Genomic DNA, 22,127 nt, shown 5'->3' with positions numbered 1-22,127 from the left:
ATGGAAATTAGTCAAGGAGAGAAGCAACCTAGAACTAAGGAGAAACTTCCTGACAGTTAGAACAATTAACCAGTGGAACAACCTGCCTCCAGAAGTGGTGAATGCTCCAACACTGGAAGTTTTTAACAAGAGACTGGACAGCCATTTGTCTGAAATGGGAGTTGGACTACATGACCTCCAAGGTCCCTTCCAACTTCTTCTTCTTCTTCTTCTTCTTCTTCTTCTTCTTCTTCTTCTTCTTCTTCTTCTTCTTCTTCTTCTTATTATTATTATTATTATTATTATTATTATTATTATTATTATTATTATTATTTACAAGCATACATCATGATGTTCAATTCCTGAGTAAATCACAACATGCATAGGACAGAAAAGGAGCAAGAAGTGGCATTTGGAAAAAAATAAAGACACAAGATCAGAAAATAAAACCAATAGCTAAATCTATTTCACATCAACCCTGTTCAGTACAATATACCATTCTTGAAGTCATCCTTGTTTCTACTATATCTACTGTCTACTATGTCCATATGCAACTTCACATTTTGCCTTTTGTTCTTTAAACATTTTGCTTCTCCTCAAGATTTCATCAACTCATTAATTCAGTCTTCTCTTTTCTGTCAACCTATTCATTTTTATTTTATATATTTATTTTATGATTGAATCCTCAATCATTCTATCTCTATGACTAAACCATCTCAACATATCTTTTTTATGCTTTTCATTCATGTTTGTATTCAATATCAATCACTCATTATCTATTAGCCCTATTCTATTATTCATTTGTTTGTTTATATACCACTTTTTAGCATTTTCACAAATAACCCAAGGCGGCTAAGATACTCAATACATTTTCCTCCTCCTATTTTTCCCACAACAACCCTGTCAGGTGAGTTGGGCTGAGGGTGTCTGAGTGGTCAGAAGTCCTTTTATTTCTTCTTATTTTAATACACATGCTTCTTAAGTACCCTGTTCCCACTGATTCAATTTATTTTTATGTTTCTCTTGAGATGCCCGAGTTTCACTTCCATGTGACAAACTGGATAGAAGTACCTTCTTATACATAACTAGTTTTGCTTTTTCTAATACACTTTCATTCTTCAAAATAGACTATGTACTACCCAGTATCTTTCACCTAGTATTTGCACTTCTTAAAATGTCCTCATCCCTTTTTCCATTTTTAGTCAACATTCTACGTAAGTACAGATATTCAACTATTTACCCTAGTATCTCACTACTTGTTTATGTATATTGTTATGTATGGCTATTATACAGCTATAATTTTTCATTCTATTTTTCCTGTCAGGCATTATTATTTTATTCTTTGATATATAATTTGCAGAACAATAATGTAACCTGAAAATTAATACATCATTTGCATCATAAAAATTAATATTTGCTGAACATCATTTTGATTGTTATTCAACAATGCAATTTCTGTATACAAAAGTACATGCATATTAATGGTCCCAAACAGCACACTATTAAGATCACCACAAAAAACTTTTATACATTTGCCCATAATACATGAAATTGACATTTTTTTCTTATTCCTTCCTCAATGTTCAAGCATTTAAGCATTCCATTTATTCCCAAGAATGATTTACTTCTACTACATATCACTCTTATCAGCCACCAACCAAACATCACCATCATATTCATGCAAAGCATTCCATAATCCAAGACTATTTTCCTAATCATACATTCCCTCTGAATCAATCTATATGTAAAAATATACATTGTATCTCATTAACCCACTAAAGAACAAAAAAATATTTTTCATAACGCTTACCTGGCTTAAAGCCATAATGCACTTCTCTAATCTTGTAATCTTGTACTGTATATTCATTCCTTTTTTCATGTGTTTATTTTTGAAAACTTACCTTATACTACGTATATAAAATAGATCTTTTTCTAAGGATATACTCACTAAACAGTCCTTATTATCATGCCTTATTGAGTCTTGATTGCATAATATTGTAAGATTTTCCAAAAACTCAAATTTGGTTCTTCTAATTCATTCAATTTGCTGAAGCATATCAGGCAATTGCCCTCAACTAATGTATTCCTATTTTCTTACCCCCCCCCAACTCTTCAGATTCATATGTTCTGACATACAATTTAGTAATTTCATTCAAACCCACTACATCTTTTTCTTCTCTCCAAGTTTTATAAACACAGTTTATATTTCTTTTCCTTTCATCTCATTTGTAATTCATGCTCTTTGCCATTTATTCCTTTTTCTAAGTCACAGTTTTCCACTGAATAGAATAGGTTTTAGTATGAGAGGGAAGGTGTAGAGCAGTTGATCTACTTCAGTCATATCCAAGCAAATTACACAGAACATTCCTGATACTAGTTATAACACATTTTGGACAGAATGTCACATACACAATGAAAACCCAGTTTTACCCCAGGCATACTCACCCTAATCTAGAGATTAGTTTACAAGTCAATACTTGTATAGATTCCAGCTGCAATCTATGCACTCAACTGACACACTCAAAATGAATTGTGTTTCTAAATTTAGCTGCATTGTAGCCAGTTGTGTTTTTTTGTCACGACCATATTTTAAACCAGCCAAAGTTTGTCTGTGGCACATTCTATTGAACAGAAATTACTCACAGAAGGTATCCAGCACTTGTCAGCCTACGGCTAGATTCACACATTACAATAAGCTACAGTTTGCATTAATCACAACTGAAGACATTATGACCTCATTCATATATAGTGAGTCTATTCACATACAGTGGTCCAATGACAAAGATGCAGTTGTAAACAATGGACTTGAAGAATGAATAAAATAAGAACACAAGGGTTAAATTTACGGTAAGCCTTTAAAATAAAAGCCTTAAAAATCCTCTCCCTTATTTAGTATACCTCTTAAAGGCCGTGGAGGGGTCTCTGTCAGATAAAAGCCAAATCTGTCTAAGAAAAACACATAAGCAACTTGCAGTTGTGGTTAGGAGGGCTTTTGCACAGCTTTGTCTTGTGGCCAGTTGCTAAATCATCAGATCCTGCTTGCAAGTCACTCATGCCCCAGTCATCTCCAGACTGGATTACTGCAACACACTCTATATGAGGCTGCCCTTGAAGTGTATCTAGAAGTTTCAGCTGATACAGAATACATCTGAAGCTTCTGAGCAATTATGTGTGTTCCAGGAGGAAGGCATGTTATACACTTCTGCTCCGCAAACTGCATTGGTTGCTAGTTTGCTTCCGATCCAATTCAAAATGCTGGATTTAATTTTTAAAGCCCTCCCTGGACTGTCTGAGAGATCACCTCTCTCTTCCCACCCCATTAGATCTGGCAGACAAGGCATGCTGTGGGTGCCAGCAACTAGGACATTTTTTTTCTCTGCCATGCACTTGCCTTAGGGATCATTGTCCTCTCTCCCCCAAAATTAGATTAGCTCCATCCCTTCTGACATTCTGGAAGTCCCTCAAGACTTGGTTATGTTATCAGGCCTCAGGTTGCTACACTGAATTTTCCAAACTGATACACACTATTTTAAATTAAGAATAGATCTTATATTAGTCAAAAGACTCCTCTATTACATCCTGACCAGAAGCCATGTAGTCTTGGACATGATCATTCCTCACTACTGCTTTTGTCACATTACCCAAGAAAGAAAGTCATTTTTCCCAAATAGATTATCTCTTTCATTAAACTTTGCTCAAGATATAAAGAATTTTGGGTAGGAACCTCCTTAATGAAACAAAATTGATCTTTATGCACAAATTATTTATTATGTTACCTTCAAACAATTCCTTGGACCATGTGGTGCTTGCTCTATGAATTTGTATTTCTATTAAAATAATGAAACCTCTATGAATTATTTTCCTGTACATTTCTCTTGATGCAAACTTGAACAATAGTATCTATCTTTTGTATTCAGACTTTGCTCAGGATGGATATTTATTATTCTATACAATCCACAGTTGCTATGCTCTTCTCCTATTTTGCTCAAATCTTACATAATTTGCAGGAAAATTACATTACTTCTCAAGAAACTAAGTCAAAGTGCAGATATAAGGGTGACAGCTCAGTGAACATCTCCAAGGAAGTAATAAAATGGGTAGTTGTAAAATTAGATACAAATGTATCTGTACAATAGTTTTTGCTCTAGGATGATCGTTGGAAGAAAATGTTCTGCACTATCACCATTTACTGTACGAACTTTTCAAAATTTAGAACCTTTATCAATTTAATTTTGAGAAGCTCAAAAGCTTTTAGAATCAACTGAAATTTAGTAGCTTTCTTTCTGGTATATAATTGTGTGTGTTCACATACAAATTATATAAAAGCCAGTTTGGTCTGGTTGTTAAGGCATCAGGCTAGAAAGCAGAAGACTATGAGTTCAAGTTCCAATTTAGCCATGAAAGCCAGCTGGGTGACTTCTAGCCAGTCACTCCCTCACACCCCAACCCATCTAACAAGGTGGTTGTTGTGAGGAAAATAGGAGGATGAAGGTGTGCTTGGATATATTTGTTGCCTTGACTTATTTGTAAAAATAATAAATATGGGATATAAATGAAATAAATAAATGCCACCACACTACTGACATACATGTTCTGAATAGTTTCTTATTATCAATAATGCAAAGTTGCAAAAGCAATTTTTACATTGCTAATAATATAAAATTATGCTATTCAAATATTTACCTTAGAAGAATATTACACTGTGTTCCTAAATAATGTAACTTCAACTGGAATGGAAATCTTTTACTTGCTGGGAAGACAACAATGGACTTACATAAGCTCCCTCTTTCCTTTATGTAAAATCTTAAATTCAAGATAGTCTTCCTTTCATATGAGTATAATTTTGTTCAACAAGTGACTTACCATTGTTTTGGAATGCTTCTGACAGGAATTGAGGCACTTTTCTTTATTTTAGAGTTTACGCTAAACATTTTATCTCTTTTCCTCTTTGAAACAGCAGGAACCTATGCTACCAGTTTTCATCAACCATTGCTAAACAGGGTTGTAAGGGCAGCAAGGGGACTAAGGAGCACTAAGAAGCTGATTCTTGATTTAGATTATAAACTAGAACCACTATGATACTAACCAGTATAAGCCATTCTAAGACTCTGTCAGCTAAAGGTCAGAAACAGCAGATTGAAATGGCTTATAAAATGTTTCTTTTGCTTTGAAATGTTGGCTGGACGTCCTGAATTGAATATGAGAAAGGAAGCTCTTTTTGGATCAACAAGTGTCCATCAATCAAATGCATGAATGTAGGTCATCATGTCACATGAACATGACTTTCTTACATTTTGAATTATACAGTCAAGAAAAATTATTGGAGGATAACCATCTGATGTCAAAGAGCTTGAACTCCTTTAATATTTTGCACCAGCAAGTAGAAAATTGGCACATAACATTGGTCTATAGTGTTAGACACTAGCAAGCCCTGCAAGTACATAGGAACTCACGCACCTAAAAGTTTGCATTTAGTTGTGGTTACTACTGTATGTTCTCTCCTTCATTTTTAAACAGGAATACCAACTTATTTAAAATTCTTGTGCAAGTATTACAATCTGCCTCTGAAGAAAAACTGTACTTCAATCATTTCATGGCTGACTGTGGGAAAATGTAATCCATCTTCTCATCTCTCAGCTATATATGGTTAACTGTCTCCCAGACAACTAACTCCTGTTCATGTTCCTGTTATCATCATCTTTCTCTTGTACTTCACTGATCATATATTGCTTCTTAACTTCTGCTGTTTCAATCACCACTAAAATAATTTCATCTCTAACTGCAACTCATCATTTATCTTCAAGAGGAAAAAAAGAAGTCTACTTATCCAGTATTAATAGCTCCATTATTATCAGTTATTGAATTTTAATTTTTGAATTGTGTCTTAATAGTTGAAGCTGATATTTTAATTTCAGATCTGACTATTTACTTATGTTTAAAATTGAACATCAGCTAATTCATAGTAACTCAATGAAGCAATCTTTACTGGTTATAGAAGAAACTGTCCACACATTTTCAAACATCTTCATGAAATCACTTAAGTTAGATTGTCCAGAACTGGGGTTTGGTGAGCAGCTAAATTAATATCTAGAGTAAGTAATAAATGGAATGAAGACCAATAAACTGAAACCCAACCCTGATAAATAACAGGTAATATTACGAGATGGTTAATTAATTAGAAAGCAGGTGTTTAAGCTATGTGATATGGTTGAATGCACTGTAAGGAATACATATTTATTTATTAATGACTCAGTTATGTTCTAATTATTTTACCAAACTCCAAGCAGCTTACAGTAAAATTCCCAAGACAGCAAAAAGAATCATGTATAAAGAGGAAAAGTTAAAATGAACAATTAACAATAAAATTTATTCAAAATTACTGAAAACAGCTAGTGAAACACAAAGGTGCAGTGACATTTTTGTTACTTTTCTTATGGGTAGAGCCCAACTAAATAAGGGCAACCTATTCTACAGAGTTGAACATAAATAAACATAAATAAAGCCTAATTCCTGGCTCCTATTTTCCTGCTCTGTAGCATTACTTGGATGATTACTAAAATGGTTAGATTGTCCTTGGAAAAGATGGTTCTGAAAGTAATGCAGACCCAAACCACATACAGTTTTATAGATCATAAACAACACCTTCAACTGAGATTGGAAATTAAGAGGAAATTAAGCCCAAGTTATCAGTTTGGATTAGGGGAATACTTGTTGCTCTCCAGAACAGAGAGAACCTGGCCAATCTTGTGCTTTTGGTAGCTTTTCAACGAAATTACTGCAATGTACTGTACTGTTTTCAGGGCTAACTTTGAAGACTATTTAAAAAGCACAGATTGCGCAAGAAAAAAGTCCCTATATCATATAATTGATTCCATTGCTACTTACCGTAACTAACTGTCAGATGTTTATTTAATTCTAAGAGAGTTCTATACTTTTGTTTAGCAATTAATCCCATTTCATCCTATGATACACACTTGTAATGGTATGTGGGAATGTCCTTGGGAAATGGGGTGGGGAAGAAAGATGCTTCCCAGAGAATGATCAGATAAGAGGGAGAGGAGCCCACAGCTGCATAACAGACAAGGAAACTCAGAAGGGAGCCTCACTAACTTATCAGGCTGCAAAAAGACAATGTAAGATTTGATTTTTACTTTCAGATTAGCAAGATTCTGTTAATAAAGTAGAATTAGTCCGTCTGGTCTATTTCCTATCTGGTCTACCTGTGAAGGCTGACCAAACTAGGTCATCTCTGGAGATCCTGGTTAAGATCCATTTATCTATGAAGATAGCATTATTTAGGGAAAAAGCTTCCTCCTCAGCCTACTAACCATATTAACTTGTCAGGAAGACATCCTAATAATACAGGAATGCATTGTAGGTGTTAGGCAAATACCTTTTTATGTTTCTTGGCATTTTAACTTGATATTTTATGCAGCTCTTTTTATTCTGCACTTCTGCTGTTGTTATTTTTGCTATGTATTTTTTTAGAATGGAAGCTTTTATATAGTGATGAAATATTCATAAAATAAAATAAGCATTAAAAATATCATTACTCTCCTGGGAAGTATGCACGATCTTCCCTTTTCTAGTCTTCAGGAAGAGTTTGACAATATATTTATTCAACTATACTCTCAACAATTTCAGTGAGCTATGCTTTTAATTAACATCTTATGTTGCTATTTTCTTCTGTGTTTTGTCTTGTTTTTATCATTTTGTGCTTTATTCCTTTATATCATTTCTATCATATCTGTTTATCATTAAAACAATCCCAAAGTAAGGTCTGATTTGAGGCTTTCTTATGTTATACTTTTAAACTAAATTCCACTTCTGTAATTTATGCTGAACTATTATACTACAAATCTAGTAGTAGTAAACATTTCTCCATCAAGGGAATCTGCTATTTTTATTTTTACAAAGTTTCTTGATTTTCAACTTTTGATGATTATTGTTATTATGAATTTACATATTTTGGTTCTTAGCCCAATAAATCTTGGGATGTATATTTATATTGTAATAAAGTTAGAAGTTATTTTGAATCATTGTTAGAAAGCAAGCATTTCATTCATTAACAAAATACACTTAGCATAACTTTTTATGTTGAATTTATATTTTTGGATCCCTAGACAATTTCTTATAGCATTTAAACAACAAGATATACCAGATTTTGAATTCTTGATCTTAGGAAGTTAGTGCCTGTATTTTCCTGCCATAATACATTTTCAAAATGTAAATATTTCAGTTGCAATACAATCATATGACAAAGTTTATACCAAAGGGAGGAAATTAATACCAGCAGCCCTAAAATAGTTCAAGGCAAACACTCTTGCCCAAGTTTTCTATGGAACATAACAGAATAACACATTTGGAAGGAACTTTGGAGGTCTTCTAGTCCAACACCCTGCACAAGCAGGAGACCCCATACCATTCTGAACAAATGGCTGTCCAATCTCTTCCTGAAAATCTCCAGAGTTGGAGCATTCACAACTTCTGGAGGCAAGTTGTCCCACTAATTAATTGTTCTCACTGTCAAGAAATTTCTCCTTAGTTCTAGATTGGTTCTCTCCTTGATTGGTTGCCATCCATTGCTTCTTGTCATGCTTTGTCCTGCCTTTGTGGCATCCCTTCAAATATTGGAACACCGCTATCATGTCACTCCTAGTCCTTCTTTTCACTAGACTAGACATAACCAAATCCTGTACTGTAGATAGGAATTTATATGACGATATATTCTCTCAAGTGCATACAAACAAATTTGCTAAGATCCATATTGTCAATTCCATGGTGTATCAAAACTATAATACCTAGGTCCAAGGTAGAATGTCCCAAGTAGAAGAAAAAGCATAGTGGTGAATCATAACTTATTGGTTAAAGATAACATTCTTCCAGTAATTTTGAAGCATGAACATTCCTCACCATGGATATTAGCACTGAATGAGAGACTAAGGTACTCTGAGCTTGCCATGGATTTCCTTTGATCATCTACATTTATTTGTTGTTGTTCAGTTGAAAAACCGTCTCTGACTCTTTGCTACTCCACAAAATGGCAGGACTACCGCCCCCCCCAAATATTCAAAGATTGAATGATCATGAATACTACAGTGAAATCAGCACTCTTTTATAGCAGGCACATTCACCCAAACCTCACTAATAGAATGCAACTATCCATGTGTCTCTGCAGAAATAGAAATTGTTCAACATGTACTGTTTATTTTTACCGGGAACTGTACAAGATTATATACTCCCTTGCTGCAACATCTCCCAAGGACAGAGATATATTCTACTCATGTGCTTCTTTTAGACTCCTACCATGCTGGGTGCAAAAGCTGCAATAATTAGTACAAATGTGACAAATTTGTCCGTTAGTACCCTTAATTTTACTCAATTATTTTTTTTCTGTTTTGATTGTATTTTATTTTATTGATATGGTGATCTATGATAACAATACACAATAATACATTTGATTTGAATTATGCTGAAGCACATATCATAATGTCCAAAGATTTTTCTCTTAGATGAGTGTGGACAGGATTGCAACGATAATGAATCACAAAAGGTTCAAATAAAACCTGGTTCTTTTTCTCTCCTTCCAGCTGTGCAATTCAAGGGGATATGACTTTGGATAAATGCAGTCTGCTATCCTTGATATATATATAAATCATTCAGCTTAAAGGTGAAATCTAAGTCCAATAATCATTTTCAAAACTGCATATTGTTAAACTGTATTACCAGAGCAATAAACTGTTTCTGTCAGAGTGTGAATTCCTATACCTTTCGGTACAGAACAATTTAAAACTATACATTGCTCTACTGAAAGTAATAGTACATATACAATACACACCTCCCCCTATGGGAAGATTCCCCCTCATCTCCTTTTAAAGGTAAAAATCAGAAATACAAACTAGGACTGACTGAGACTAGCAGCTCATTAAAGCTGGGGTACCTTCCCCTATATAGAATTCTATTGATCTCCATAGTCCGAGCTAGACAAAAAGTGTGGTCAGGGAGGGGATGATGGATGCCTTTGCCAATAGTACTGAACAAACCTGTTAGCTAATTGCTACCAAAGACAATTATCCCTGCATTGCTTCATAATGGAAACACATTACAAAACTCTAATATACACACAGGGAAATTTGATGATTTGACTGCGGAGCCATGTGCATTGAATTTCATTGCCAAAGGCCAGCCAGGTCATTGCTGTGAAAGGGGAAGAGAATGTCAGAATAAAAGCTACCCTACCTTTCAGCTCTTTTCTAAGATCACTTTGTGCCAACTCCTTGGAGCCCCCTGATCTGGCACGAATAAAAGCTTCCTCCCACCATCAAAAGAAGCATTCTCTTGGAAAACATTACTATATTACAGTTGCTTTGACCGTAGTTAAGATTTTTATGTTCACATTCAGACTACTGGCAATTAATATTAGTTTAAACTGCGGCCACACACTCTCTGAGCTTGGGAATTGTATAAGCGAATGCATAGCATCGATTTGTTATTAAAAATCCAGAAGGAAATAATAACGCTTCAATATAGGAATATTGAACTGATGAAATATAGGAATATTTAAATATACACAGTTGAAACCACTGTTCTTTCTTTCTCTAGAAAGTAGGTGCTTAAAATACTTTTTTTTCCTTCTAAATACGACTGTATTCTAAATATGATTAGCACACAAACTGAAGGCTTACACTGCTAATGCTGGAGCTTAAGATTCTCAGTTGTTTGACTGAATATTACAGAATGATGGAAATTGAATACAATGAGCGGAAGCTGGGCCAGCATTATAAAAATAAATTAAACAGCTGCAGAATTTATGATCAATCTATTAGCTTTGTAATTCATAAGCCAACGCATTCCACTTTATAGGGTCTGATACTGTGCTGCAGAGAGTAGTCTACCTGCCTCAGATTGTGCAGACTACTATTTTGACAAGATCTGGATAGCAATAGGTCCAAAGCAATCAGAAGGTTGACTTTGACAAATGGAGGTGCTGCAGCGATGTTGAAAATAACACACATCCACTTTAATCTCTTTCTTGATTAAATCGAAACCATACCATTCTGACATCATGTGATTTGCTCATGAAGCATCACTGCAGGTTACTTTAAAGGCTACATCTATTGAAATGATATTGAATTTTTAGAGGAAGTACTTTAATTCATTCAAATGAAACCGTCACGAAGTAACCCTACTAGTCACCAACTGCAAAGCTTCCAATAAAAATAAATAATAATAAAAAAAGGGCTATAGAAAAACCATAGCTTTAAAAAAAAAAGCGGAAAGGAATATTAATAGTAATAAAAATCCCTTCTCTAATCTATTGGCTGATGGTTCTTTTTTTCTAGACTGCTTATTTTTTTTACCTTCAAAGAATAAAAATAAATGTACATGTGTCAAGGATGCTCTAAATCCTTTGACCATTCCCATCTCAAATTCCAAAGGTAAACATTACAATAGATAATAAAAATGCAAAAGATGAAATTGTCTTTCTTACATGAGACTAGGCAAATATTTATGGGGCAGTTGACAAACTCCTGCCTAGTAAAGGAACCAACATTGAGAGCAATTACCCTGATATTCATGACTTACTTTGAATATCACATTGAATATTACTCATAAATCTTTTACGAGCACATCCCCAGAGCTCACTTAACAGCCGGTTTTAATCATGCAGTTGACACAGAGAAAATAACAAAATGTATTTTTTCAGTGGCAAATTAATTTAGCCTTGAACCTCCTCCTGAAGCTATACTCTTTTCATTTTTTTCTGTCTAACGCTGAGCTCAGTTACATTCACCTAAAACTTCTGAGATTTCAGAATTTTAAAGTAGAACAAGTTTCTTTTCAAGAATTATTTGGCAAAATTATTTATGCCATGAACCAATTACAGTTTAAGAACTTTGAATTCTTACTAATTTCTAATGAACTTCAAGAACATGCCTATTTCTTGAATTCTCGATGAAAGGATTGCCCCACAACAGAAGAATTCTATCTGTAGTATTTTGCCTTAAAATATGATAGTAGGGTATTAGAGTGCTATTTTTAAAGGGACGCAAACAATTATCTGTAGTGTGTATAATCTGTAGCATAACTCTGTTAAGACCTTAAAAGAATCAATTCCACATATAATATTAAGGTATTTTTTTCCATACAAAAAGAATTTTGAAGACAGCAACTAATATAAATTCTATAATGAAGGATAACGTTTAAATTTAATAAAACTAAACTAAACTAAACGTGCAAAAAATATTCAGTGCAAAAAACCTCTCAGAATGAAAACAACTTGTGTTATAGTTCTTACCTAATCATTTAATTAATTTTATTTCTATGTGGAATATGCAACATAACCTTAATAATTTTTTTCCTACAACAACTGGAAATTTTATGAGTTTTAAAAAGCTGCCTTCTATTCACTTTACATTTTTAGCTATATACCAACAGCCATAAATATTTTTAAAATTACTTACGTACTGATCCATCTTGTTCTTGTAGAAATCTTTCTAACACAATTCGAGCCATAAGTGATGGGGCAAAATCCACCTTAGAAGAAAGATAAACTGTAACCAAATTTCATTAAAATGTGGTTTTATTTCATCACTTAGATCAATAAAGTGGTGTTAAGGATGCATCCTCCATTATCTCAGTCAGCCTTTCAGAAAGGTACATTTCCTGACATGGTAAAAAATTATGCTATAATCTGATAAATAAATCTCTTTGACCACATCTTACAACAACGTTATATGCATTGGTATTCATGTATGGCCTTGTAGTTCAATGTTAAAAAATTCAACATAATGGTTCGTTTTACTGATTTGTGTTTATTACATTGTTTGAAATGATCATAGACAAGATTAAATAACATATTTAACATTTATCCAGTAGAACTGAGACCTGAAACAAAAGATTGTGACATGATGTTCATTAATTCACAGTGACACTTAGCTGACTCCTTTGGCACACTCTGTTCCTTCTGCTCATGTATGTTTTCAGGATCACCTAAATTACTTTGTGGTTACTGAGATTGCTCAGAGCTCCTTCTTGGCTGGTGCTCTCTTTCTCTCATTGTGGGGAATAGGATGAATTGTATTTTCATTTCTTATCACTTTTATATAAGTTGTGGAGCAAAATTTGCTACTGCAATATTATTACAATTCTACTTCTCCAATTTGGTCTCCTCTAGATGGACATCATTACGTGTTTTAATATAGTGAAACTTCTTCAATAACAAAAAAAATGTCTCAAATAATGACATTTTAATTTATTTTTCCAATATAGCTCTTATAAATTTAAAGGTTACTACATTGTACATTGTATTACAATGAAATTATTGTGATTTATGCAGACAAATTTTGTGCAAAGTTGAATGCATTAAGAATGTCTATAGCTTATTTGTTTGGAAAAGTCTAAGGGAACCTTTAAAAAAATTATTTTTGTAAACTAGTAATGATAAAAATCCAGATATATAGGTACTGTTATATCTAGATCAATCACTTTGTATAGTACAACCTGAAGATTATGAGAAAAAAATGAATATAGAGAAACAAGGATTCCTCAAATATACTTCAGAAATGAACATCTGTTTAAAAACATCTACTAATTCATTGTTAAAGCTTACATTTATTAAACAATGTGAAATATACTATTGACCAAATGCCACACTTTTAAACAAAATAATTGCAAATGATAATATTCATTTTTTTCATTTTTTGTTTTATATGTTTTCATATATTCATATATTTGGGGAAACAAAACTTATTTTGATTTCTACATGCTTTTTTTCTAAATGTATATGTACTTTGATGCACTGAAATTCCCCCTAATAGAAAGAAATGCTTTTTATAAAGAATTGCTTATTTCTGGTAGCTCACATCAGAGCTGACACATGAAAAATGGTGAAATTACTGAAGGTAGACCAGCCAGAATAAGGACTACCTTATTAGTTCAGGTACTTGCATCTTCCTAATTTTCATATTAATCATGAACCCATCTTTCTCTGAAATTGGGCCATCATGCTTTATGTCAGAATGTAACATGTAAGTAATATTCATAGTGTTTCAAATCTCACTAGAAAATATTTGGTGAGAATGATTAGTTTTATTTTTAATACATATACAAGTTGTTTACATTTTTTAAAAAATATTTTAAAGTATAAAATGGTCATATTTAATATTTTTAAAAGGTTCAGCATCTTATAAAAATAGAAAGCACTATTCTGATTTAGCATATTATATACTATAATGCCTGTTATATGTTTCTCATCAATTTTTAAAGCAATCTCTAATTGACTCAAATATTACCATTACATCATTGGTCAGCAGATGGAATAATTTGTCATTTAAATATTAACTACCATAATAAAAATAGCAACTTGATTATATAGAAATAGTCATCAGATGTTTGACATTGCATGTTTCCCTAGTTGCTAAAACATACATTTCATATATATCTGCATGAAATAGTAATTTCAACAGTATTTTAAACTTTAAACTTAAAAAAATTAAATAATTTTATTTATTTCTAAATTTACAATTTAAGAAGCCCTAAGTGTATGAATTGATAAGATGTGCAAACATAGTATCTGAATAAAGACATCCTTTATCTGTTAGAAATGGGGATTGAAGGGGGGGGGGCTGATGCAAGCAAGCTTGTACACATGATCTATTTCGGTGACTAGAAGGTGCTTATCTAGGACAATATCTATGTATTGTGTTTGATTAATAGTATTCTTTTGTTCAAAATAAAGAGAATAGTATAAAGCTACAAGAACCTTCATTTGGCACCAGTACAAAACATCTATTTCATTTTGTAGCCCTATATTGTTCCAATATGTAGACATTTTAAAGACCATTAAAACCATCTAGTATCTGATAATTACCCATTTGTAGACTACCGCAGTGTAAATTAGACAGAAGCTTAGAGAAAAATCATACTTCCTAACGTAATGAGTAGAGCTTGCTGTCCAGTTCCATTTGTCTTTTTTTTTTATTTGGTTTGGGTTTGCTACAGTTTTTAGCACTTAGAAGAAATAAATCCAGTGCATTTATTATAATCTAATAACACTCGTATTGCAATATTAAAATCAAATAATATCATAGTCTTACTCTAAATAAACATGTTACAAGTTTAAAAAGATGGGACTCCTCTTTGGAAGCCATATAGGAAGTTTATAAACTTTCTGTGTCTACAGTAGAAAAGAGTCTTCTCCAATGTATTAGCAATAGCACTTAGACTTACAGTATATACCGCTTCACAGTGCTTTACAGCTCTCTCTAAACAGTTTATAGAGTCAGCATATTGCCCTCAACAATCTAGGTCCTCATTTTACCGACCTCAGAAGGAAGACTGAGTCAACCTTGAGCTGGTGAGATTCGAACTGCTGACAGATGACAGTCAGCAGAAGTAGCTTGCAGTACTGCATTCTAACCACTGCCTTGATACAAATGTTTCATCACAACAATGCAGGAGTTTTATTTTATTAAATGTGGATAACAACAATATAAACATTTCAAACTCACACCATACTTCTTTGAACTCTGATGTCCATGAGGAATGTTTCATTAATATTAAACCCATTTCCCCATTAAAACCTATATTTAAAAGGGTTGAAAAACATTGAAAATAAAGGAAATTCATTTTATTGTGAAATCATACTGTATATTATGGATATTTCTATAAAAACAAAACAATCAAACGAGTTCCTCAGAGATTCAAATAACTGTTGCTGAAAGTGAGCGATACATGCAAGGTAACCACTTGTCTTTATATATATATAAACGGAAATTACACAGATATATTCAAAATATAATATGTTGATTACCTTGATTAATTAATATATTTGTTTGCACTCCTATTACAATTAATATATTTGTTTTCACTCCTATATATGATGTACCCTAGAACTACATATATTTCAAGAATACTTCTTAAAAATCTCTACAGATAAAGATCTTACATTTCAGAAGAATACTTATGTAAACTTATTACCTCATTGGCCAGTTCCAATAATACAGGAGAAGCTGCATTTTTAGACACACCTTTCAGGTATCTGGGCAAGACAAAAATAAAAGGCTATTGTAGATTCAATGAAAAGGCCAGCACTGAAGTCTTACTCTCTTTCTCTCTTTCTCTTTTTCCTTTGCTCTGCCTCTCTTACCTTCACAAAGACAAGAAATAAATTGAATACAGATTATATGTATAAGCAAATTAAGATACAAATATTTTGAAGGCTGTCCTTAATCTCAAACTCTAAACAAATCAAAAGCACAATTATTACTAAAATTCTGAAAGAAAAAAAAGGAATGTTACACTGACACACAGAATATTGTTTTTAGGTTTCTGAAGGTGTACTCAATATTTGACAATGACAGAGATGGTGACAATTAGTATACAAATTCTTTGACTGTTCCATATCTTCCCATATCAGCAAACTGATCATTCCAGCTTATCTGTACTATTAACTCCATGAATTTGACTCCAGATATTAATCTGACTTTACTATATATATATTTATATATGAAAAAAGAGTTTTCCCTGAATTATGAAACAAATTAGGAAACAAAAGTGACATGGACATTGGATAGCTGAAAATATTTGCATTATTATTAAAAACATTTGAAAAATGCAGCAGCTTCATTCTCTAGAGTTACATATTTCCATTTGTAGAACTCGAAGAGTGATGTAAATAGGGATAGAGGTGTGAGAAAAGAAGAATAATGGATTATACCCTAATATATTTGATAGGAGACTAAGCAGATGATGGCTTATAGAAATTATGATCGGGATCATCCAGAAGGTTATTTGAATCTATGGACGTTAGATTATGTCTGTGAAAAAATATACACAACCCAATTCTAGTAGAGATTTATACTTTGGAGTAGAATTAGAAGGAACAGCTTTGATTTGGCAGCATTTGGGAGGGAGGAAAATTTTTTATAAGATCTATAGGAGGAAATCACATCTAGCATTATTTTGGGAGGAATAAAACCAACATTGTGTCAAAACAAGAGGAAAAACAAAGTCATCTGACAACCAATTCCCCCTTCATATCAAATCTGGAAATGCTAAAATATACATTATTTTCAAAGGCCAAAGCTGACATTTGGAATTAGATTTTTTAAGTTTAGTTTTTATTCTTTATATAAATGGGAGAGATATTTACAAACTCCGCTATATGAAGGAGACTCCAACATAAATGCTTTCTCAGCGAGAGAACAATAGGTCTCAGTCTACTTTTATGTCTCCTATTCTAAGCTCTTCTTTTCGTAGAGAGTTTCTTCTGATGTCTTTATCCTAGAAATCTTAAAATTTAATTGTTGAACATACTTTTATTTATTTATTTATTTAATTCAATTTATATACCGCCCTTTTCCCGAAGGACTCAGGGCGGTTTACAGGGCAAAATTAAAACAATACAATATAAAAATTAAAATAAAATTAAATCAATAGCTCCAAAATTTAAAATTAGAATTTAAAAACCTTAAAACCCCTCAGTCCAGGCCAGCTAACTCAAAAGCCAGGTTTTTAGGTCCCGGCGAAACGAACGAAGGTCGGGGGCGATCCGGAGTTCCACCGCACCGGCAATTGATTCCATAGGGCAGGCGCGCCCACAAAGAGCACCCTACCCCTGGGGATCGCCCGCTGGCATTCCCTGACCTGCGGGACCCTGAGGAGGCCCTCCCTGTGGGAGCACATAGGACGATGGGAAGTTGATGCTGGCAGCAGGTGCTCCCTGAGATAATCCGGACCCATGCCATTTAGGGCTTTATAGGTCATCACCAGCACCTTGAATCTCACACGGAGGGCAAATGGAAGCCAATGCAGCTCGCGGAGAAGAGGTGTTACATGGGAGTATCAGGAGACTCCCATCACAACTCGCGCGGCTGCATTCTGCACCAGCTGAAGCCTCCGTGTGGTTCTCAAGGGCAGCCCCATGTAGAGAGCATTGCAGTAGTCTATCTGGGAGGTCACGAGCACATGAGTGACTGTGCGTAGGGCATCTCGGTCCAGATAGGGCCGTAACTGGCGCACCAGGTGAACCTGGGCAGAAGCCCCCCTGGCCACGGCTCCTATATGATCTTCCAAACTGAGCCGTGAGTCCAGGAGGACACCCAAGTTGTGGGCCCTATCAACAGGGGGTAAAACCTCACCCCCCCATAGTTAGCGATGGAAAAGACTGGTTAATCCGAGATGCCGGCATGCACAGCCACTCAGTCTTGGCGGGATTGAGTCGAAGCCTGTTTCTCCCCATCCAAACCCGGACCGCCTCCAGGCAACGGGACATCACGTCAAGGGCATCACTGGGTTGGTTCGGGGTAGAAAGAAAAAGCTGGGTATCATCAGCATACTGATGATACCCTACCCCAAAACCACGAATGAGCTCACCCAGCGGCTTCATATAGATGTTGAACAAGAGGGGAGAGAGGACCAACCCCTGAGGGGCTCCACAAACGAGAGGCCTCGGGGTGGACCTCTGCCCTCCCATCAACACCGACTGCGAGCGGTCCAGTAGGTAGGAGGAGAACCACTGTAAAACAGTGCCACCCACTCCCAACCCCCTGAGATGCTGCAGTAGGATACCATGGTCGATGGTATCAAAAGCCGCTGAGAGGAACAACCCATGTCCCGAGCCTGCCAGAGATCATTCACCAGCGCGACCAATGCCATCTCCGTGCTGTACCCAGGCCTAAAGCCCGATTGGTATGGGTCAAGATAATCAGTTTCCTCCAGGAACAGAGGAAGCTGATGCGCCACCACGCTCTCAACAACCTTCGCAAGAAAGTGAAGGTTGGAGACCGGACGATAGTTGTTCAAAATAGCCGGGTCCAGGGCAGGCTTCTTGAGGAGGGGCCTCACCACTGCCTCCTTCAAGGCGGCAGGGAAGGTACCCTCCCTCAAAGAAGCAGTTATTACTGCCTGGAACCAGCCTCGTGTCCCCTCCTGAGCTGCATACACAAGCCAGGAGGGGCACGGGTCCAATAAACACGTGGTGGAACTCAGTCTCCTCATGATCCTGTCCACCTCATCCGGGGTCACAGGACCGAATTCACTCCAAATAACATTCTCAAGACTGCTTGATTCCACCCCCTCCATCAGTCTCTGCCCAGTCAGAATCCAAACCGGTCCGAATCTGAGCGATTTTGTCCGTCAGATGCTGGCTAAACTCCTCGGCCCGCCCCTGAAAGGGCTCCTCCCTCACCTCCTGATTAAGGAGGGAGCGAGTCACCCTAAACAGGGCAGCCGGGCGATTATCTGTGGATGCGATGAGGGCAGCGAAGTAGTTAGACTTCGCTGTCATCATTGCCGCGAGATAACCCCTCATGTCATAAATTCTTAAATCCTTTGAAAGGACATCAGGTGAGGCCAGTCACAGGAATTCTGCAGATAAAAAGCCAGCCAAAGTTCAAGTAGAAAATAAACCTGATGCTTAGTTATCCACTGGAATCAAGAGTCAGACTATTCAAGAATTAATTTGAATCCTATCTGTGTTCTTTCAATGAAATCAAATTCTAGTGCTTTATTAATTGGAAGAGACTTTTAAGGTTATCTAATCCAATGCCTTGTTCAATATACGATCGATCAGAGGTGCTCCAATTGATGACTGATTGGCTTCTGTTTCATGATTTCTGCAGAGGAGGAAAATTTGCCACTTTATGTGGCAGCTTGTTCCACAGGCTAAGAATTTCTACTCTCAGAAACACTGTCCTGCAATTCATTCCACATCCTAGCTACTACTACTACTACTACTACTACTGCTGCTGCTACTATGTGATAAACAATCATGTTTGAAAACTGCCATATCTCTCCTTAGTTATACAGACTCATTAAACCATTCATCATAGAGCTTGATTTTCAGACCCCCTCCACTACCTTGATAACCCTCCTCTAAACTCACTCCAATTTTCCACTGTCCTTTTTTATATTTTATGCCCATAAATGGATCCCAAAGATCTGTCTACCTATCTCTCTGTGGTTCCGCAACAAAAACAAAAAAAATGGTGTTATACATCACACTATGTTACTGGGTTGCGGGAACCCAAACTGGATTTTTTTTATGTCCACTAGTTCTTTGAAAACACGCAGTTTACATTCAGCAGTTCAGCTCTATATTTTATAATCTGGTACTGTTTCAAAAGGTGTCTTTTAATGGACATTCTTTTCATGACCTAAACTTAATATATATTTTAGAATATGTTATTCCAAATTTACTGAATACCTGTTGGCAAGAGATAGAAAACTCAAGGTCTAGCTGAATCCCAGCATAATTAAGGCAATTAGTGCTATAAACTTAATTTTTAAAAGTCCTGGTAATAAGGTCAAAGAATGATCGAATAATCTTAAAAAATTAAACTATTAAATAGGTTTACAAAGGCAGAGAAATATAGATATTTTTCAATTAGTGTAAATGAGTTAAGAACCTTTGACTGGCATATCATCCCTTTCATCCCCAGAAGCCAAGGGATATTAACTTGGAAATCAAATTGCTGCAATCCACTGTATTACTGCTACAAATATCTAAATGACATCACAAGTTAGTCTTTTTATTGCTTCACTTTTGACAAAATTAGACGTCCAGAAGCCTTTTTATTGAGAAATTTCCATTAGTAACCTCTGATATAATGGTATTATTATGGCTGGTCACAGAGTCATCCAGATGTTTAGACTGGATTTGGCATTTTTGACCACATATAAAGTCCTTCCTAAGGATCTGTGATAAGCAGAGGTTGTTGGTTAATAATCTTAAAGGTAATGTTGCAGGATGTAAGATATTCCAAGTAAAGCTGCCTTTTGCAATTGACTGATGATGATTTTGTCAATGCAGATGGAATTCAAATAGTGATCCAGATGTTTTGATATTATCATTATCTGATATTCAATCCCATAAACTAAACTATTGTGGTATTCAGAACAGAGGGGTTGTTGTATATATTAAAGAGACAATAGATTCTAAATTGGTATATTCAGATAAAGAAGAATCTTAATGGTAGAAATACATCTGCGCCAAAAGCAAATATTGTTAGTGGCAATTTACGCACCAAACAACAATCAAGAAAAAAATTATAAAAATCTACATAGAAAAATAATAGAAATGGAGTACCAAAGTATCTGCTTACTAAGAGATTTCAACGCAATAATAGATGGAAAAATTGATTATAAACGTAATAAAACAGGAAAAACTGGAAGAAGAAGGTTATCTAAGACATTTTTTGATATGGTAGAGGAAATTGGAATCCAAGACATCTGGAGGGAGATTAATCCACAAAAATTGCAATACACCTTTTATTCAAATAGCCAAAAATCTTGGTCAAGGATTGATATGATTTGGATGACTGTGGACGTGAGAATGAACATACAGGATATTGAGATAGAAATAGGCACATGGGCAGATCATAACCCTCTGAGAGTGACCTGGAAAGGAATACAAAAAAGACCAAGATGGACTTTAAATCAATCGATATCAAAAGAGAGTTCGCAAAAAAAAAGAAATGGAATTTTTCTTCAAAGAAAATAAAAAAGAAGATACAACAGTACAAAATGTATGGGATACAGCTAAAGCGTACTTTAGAGGCATAGCTATAACATATATGGCAAGGAAAAATAAACAGAGAAAACAGCAATATGTATTATTAAAAGAAAAATTTGGAAAGTTAGAATTAGAACTGCAAAAAATTCCACAAAAAAAAGACTTTGAAAAGAGAAATGGACATAATAAAACATAAACTAAATCTGTTGGACTCAGAAAAAGTGGCAGAACAGATAAAGAGAACTTTTTCGAAAATGCCAATAAACCGGGAAGATTGTTAGCTTATAAACTTAAAAAACAGAAAGAGAAAAAAACAATACACAACTTACTAGATGGGAAAGGTCATTTACAATATAAAAATGAAGAAATAAAAAAGATAATCAAAGAATACTATAAGGAATTATATGATAAGGAGGAAACTTCAAGAGAGAAAACTGTAAAATATCTGGAAGAAAATAATCTTCCAAAGATCTCAAATTATGTTAGATGAAAGGGGTACAATGATGGAAATATCAGAGGCCATAAAAAGACAAAAAAATGGAAAAACACCAGGTCCAGATGGGCTTCTGGCAGAGTTATATAAGAACCTCCAAGAGATACTAAGTGAACCGCTGAAAGACGTTTGCAATGG

General features: G+C 34.8%; 1 protein-coding gene across 1 annotated transcript in view; it reads right to left on the bottom strand.

Annotated features, from left to right (window-relative positions):
• The window catches only part of CDIN1 (CDAN1 interacting nuclease 1), a 97,113-nt gene that overhangs the window by 30,693 nt on the left and 44,293 nt on the right, over positions 1 to 22,127 (bottom strand). Inside the window, exons 4-5 of the mRNA XM_083373911.1 lie at positions 15,961 to 16,021; positions 12,444 to 12,516 (exon numbers count right to left, since the gene is read on the bottom strand). Coding sequence (XP_083230037.1) covers positions 12,444 to 12,516; positions 15,961 to 16,021 — 134 coding nt within the window. The remainder of the gene's footprint in view (positions 1 to 12,443; positions 12,517 to 15,960; positions 16,022 to 22,127) is intronic.

The sequence above is a fragment of the Vipera ursinii genome (genome assembly GCF_947247035.1).
Source record: "Vipera ursinii genome assembly, chromosome: 1".
Classification (NCBI taxonomy): domain Eukaryota; kingdom Metazoa; phylum Chordata; class Lepidosauria; order Squamata; family Viperidae; genus Vipera; species Vipera ursinii.
This window is presented reverse-complemented; position numbering and strand designations above follow the sequence as displayed.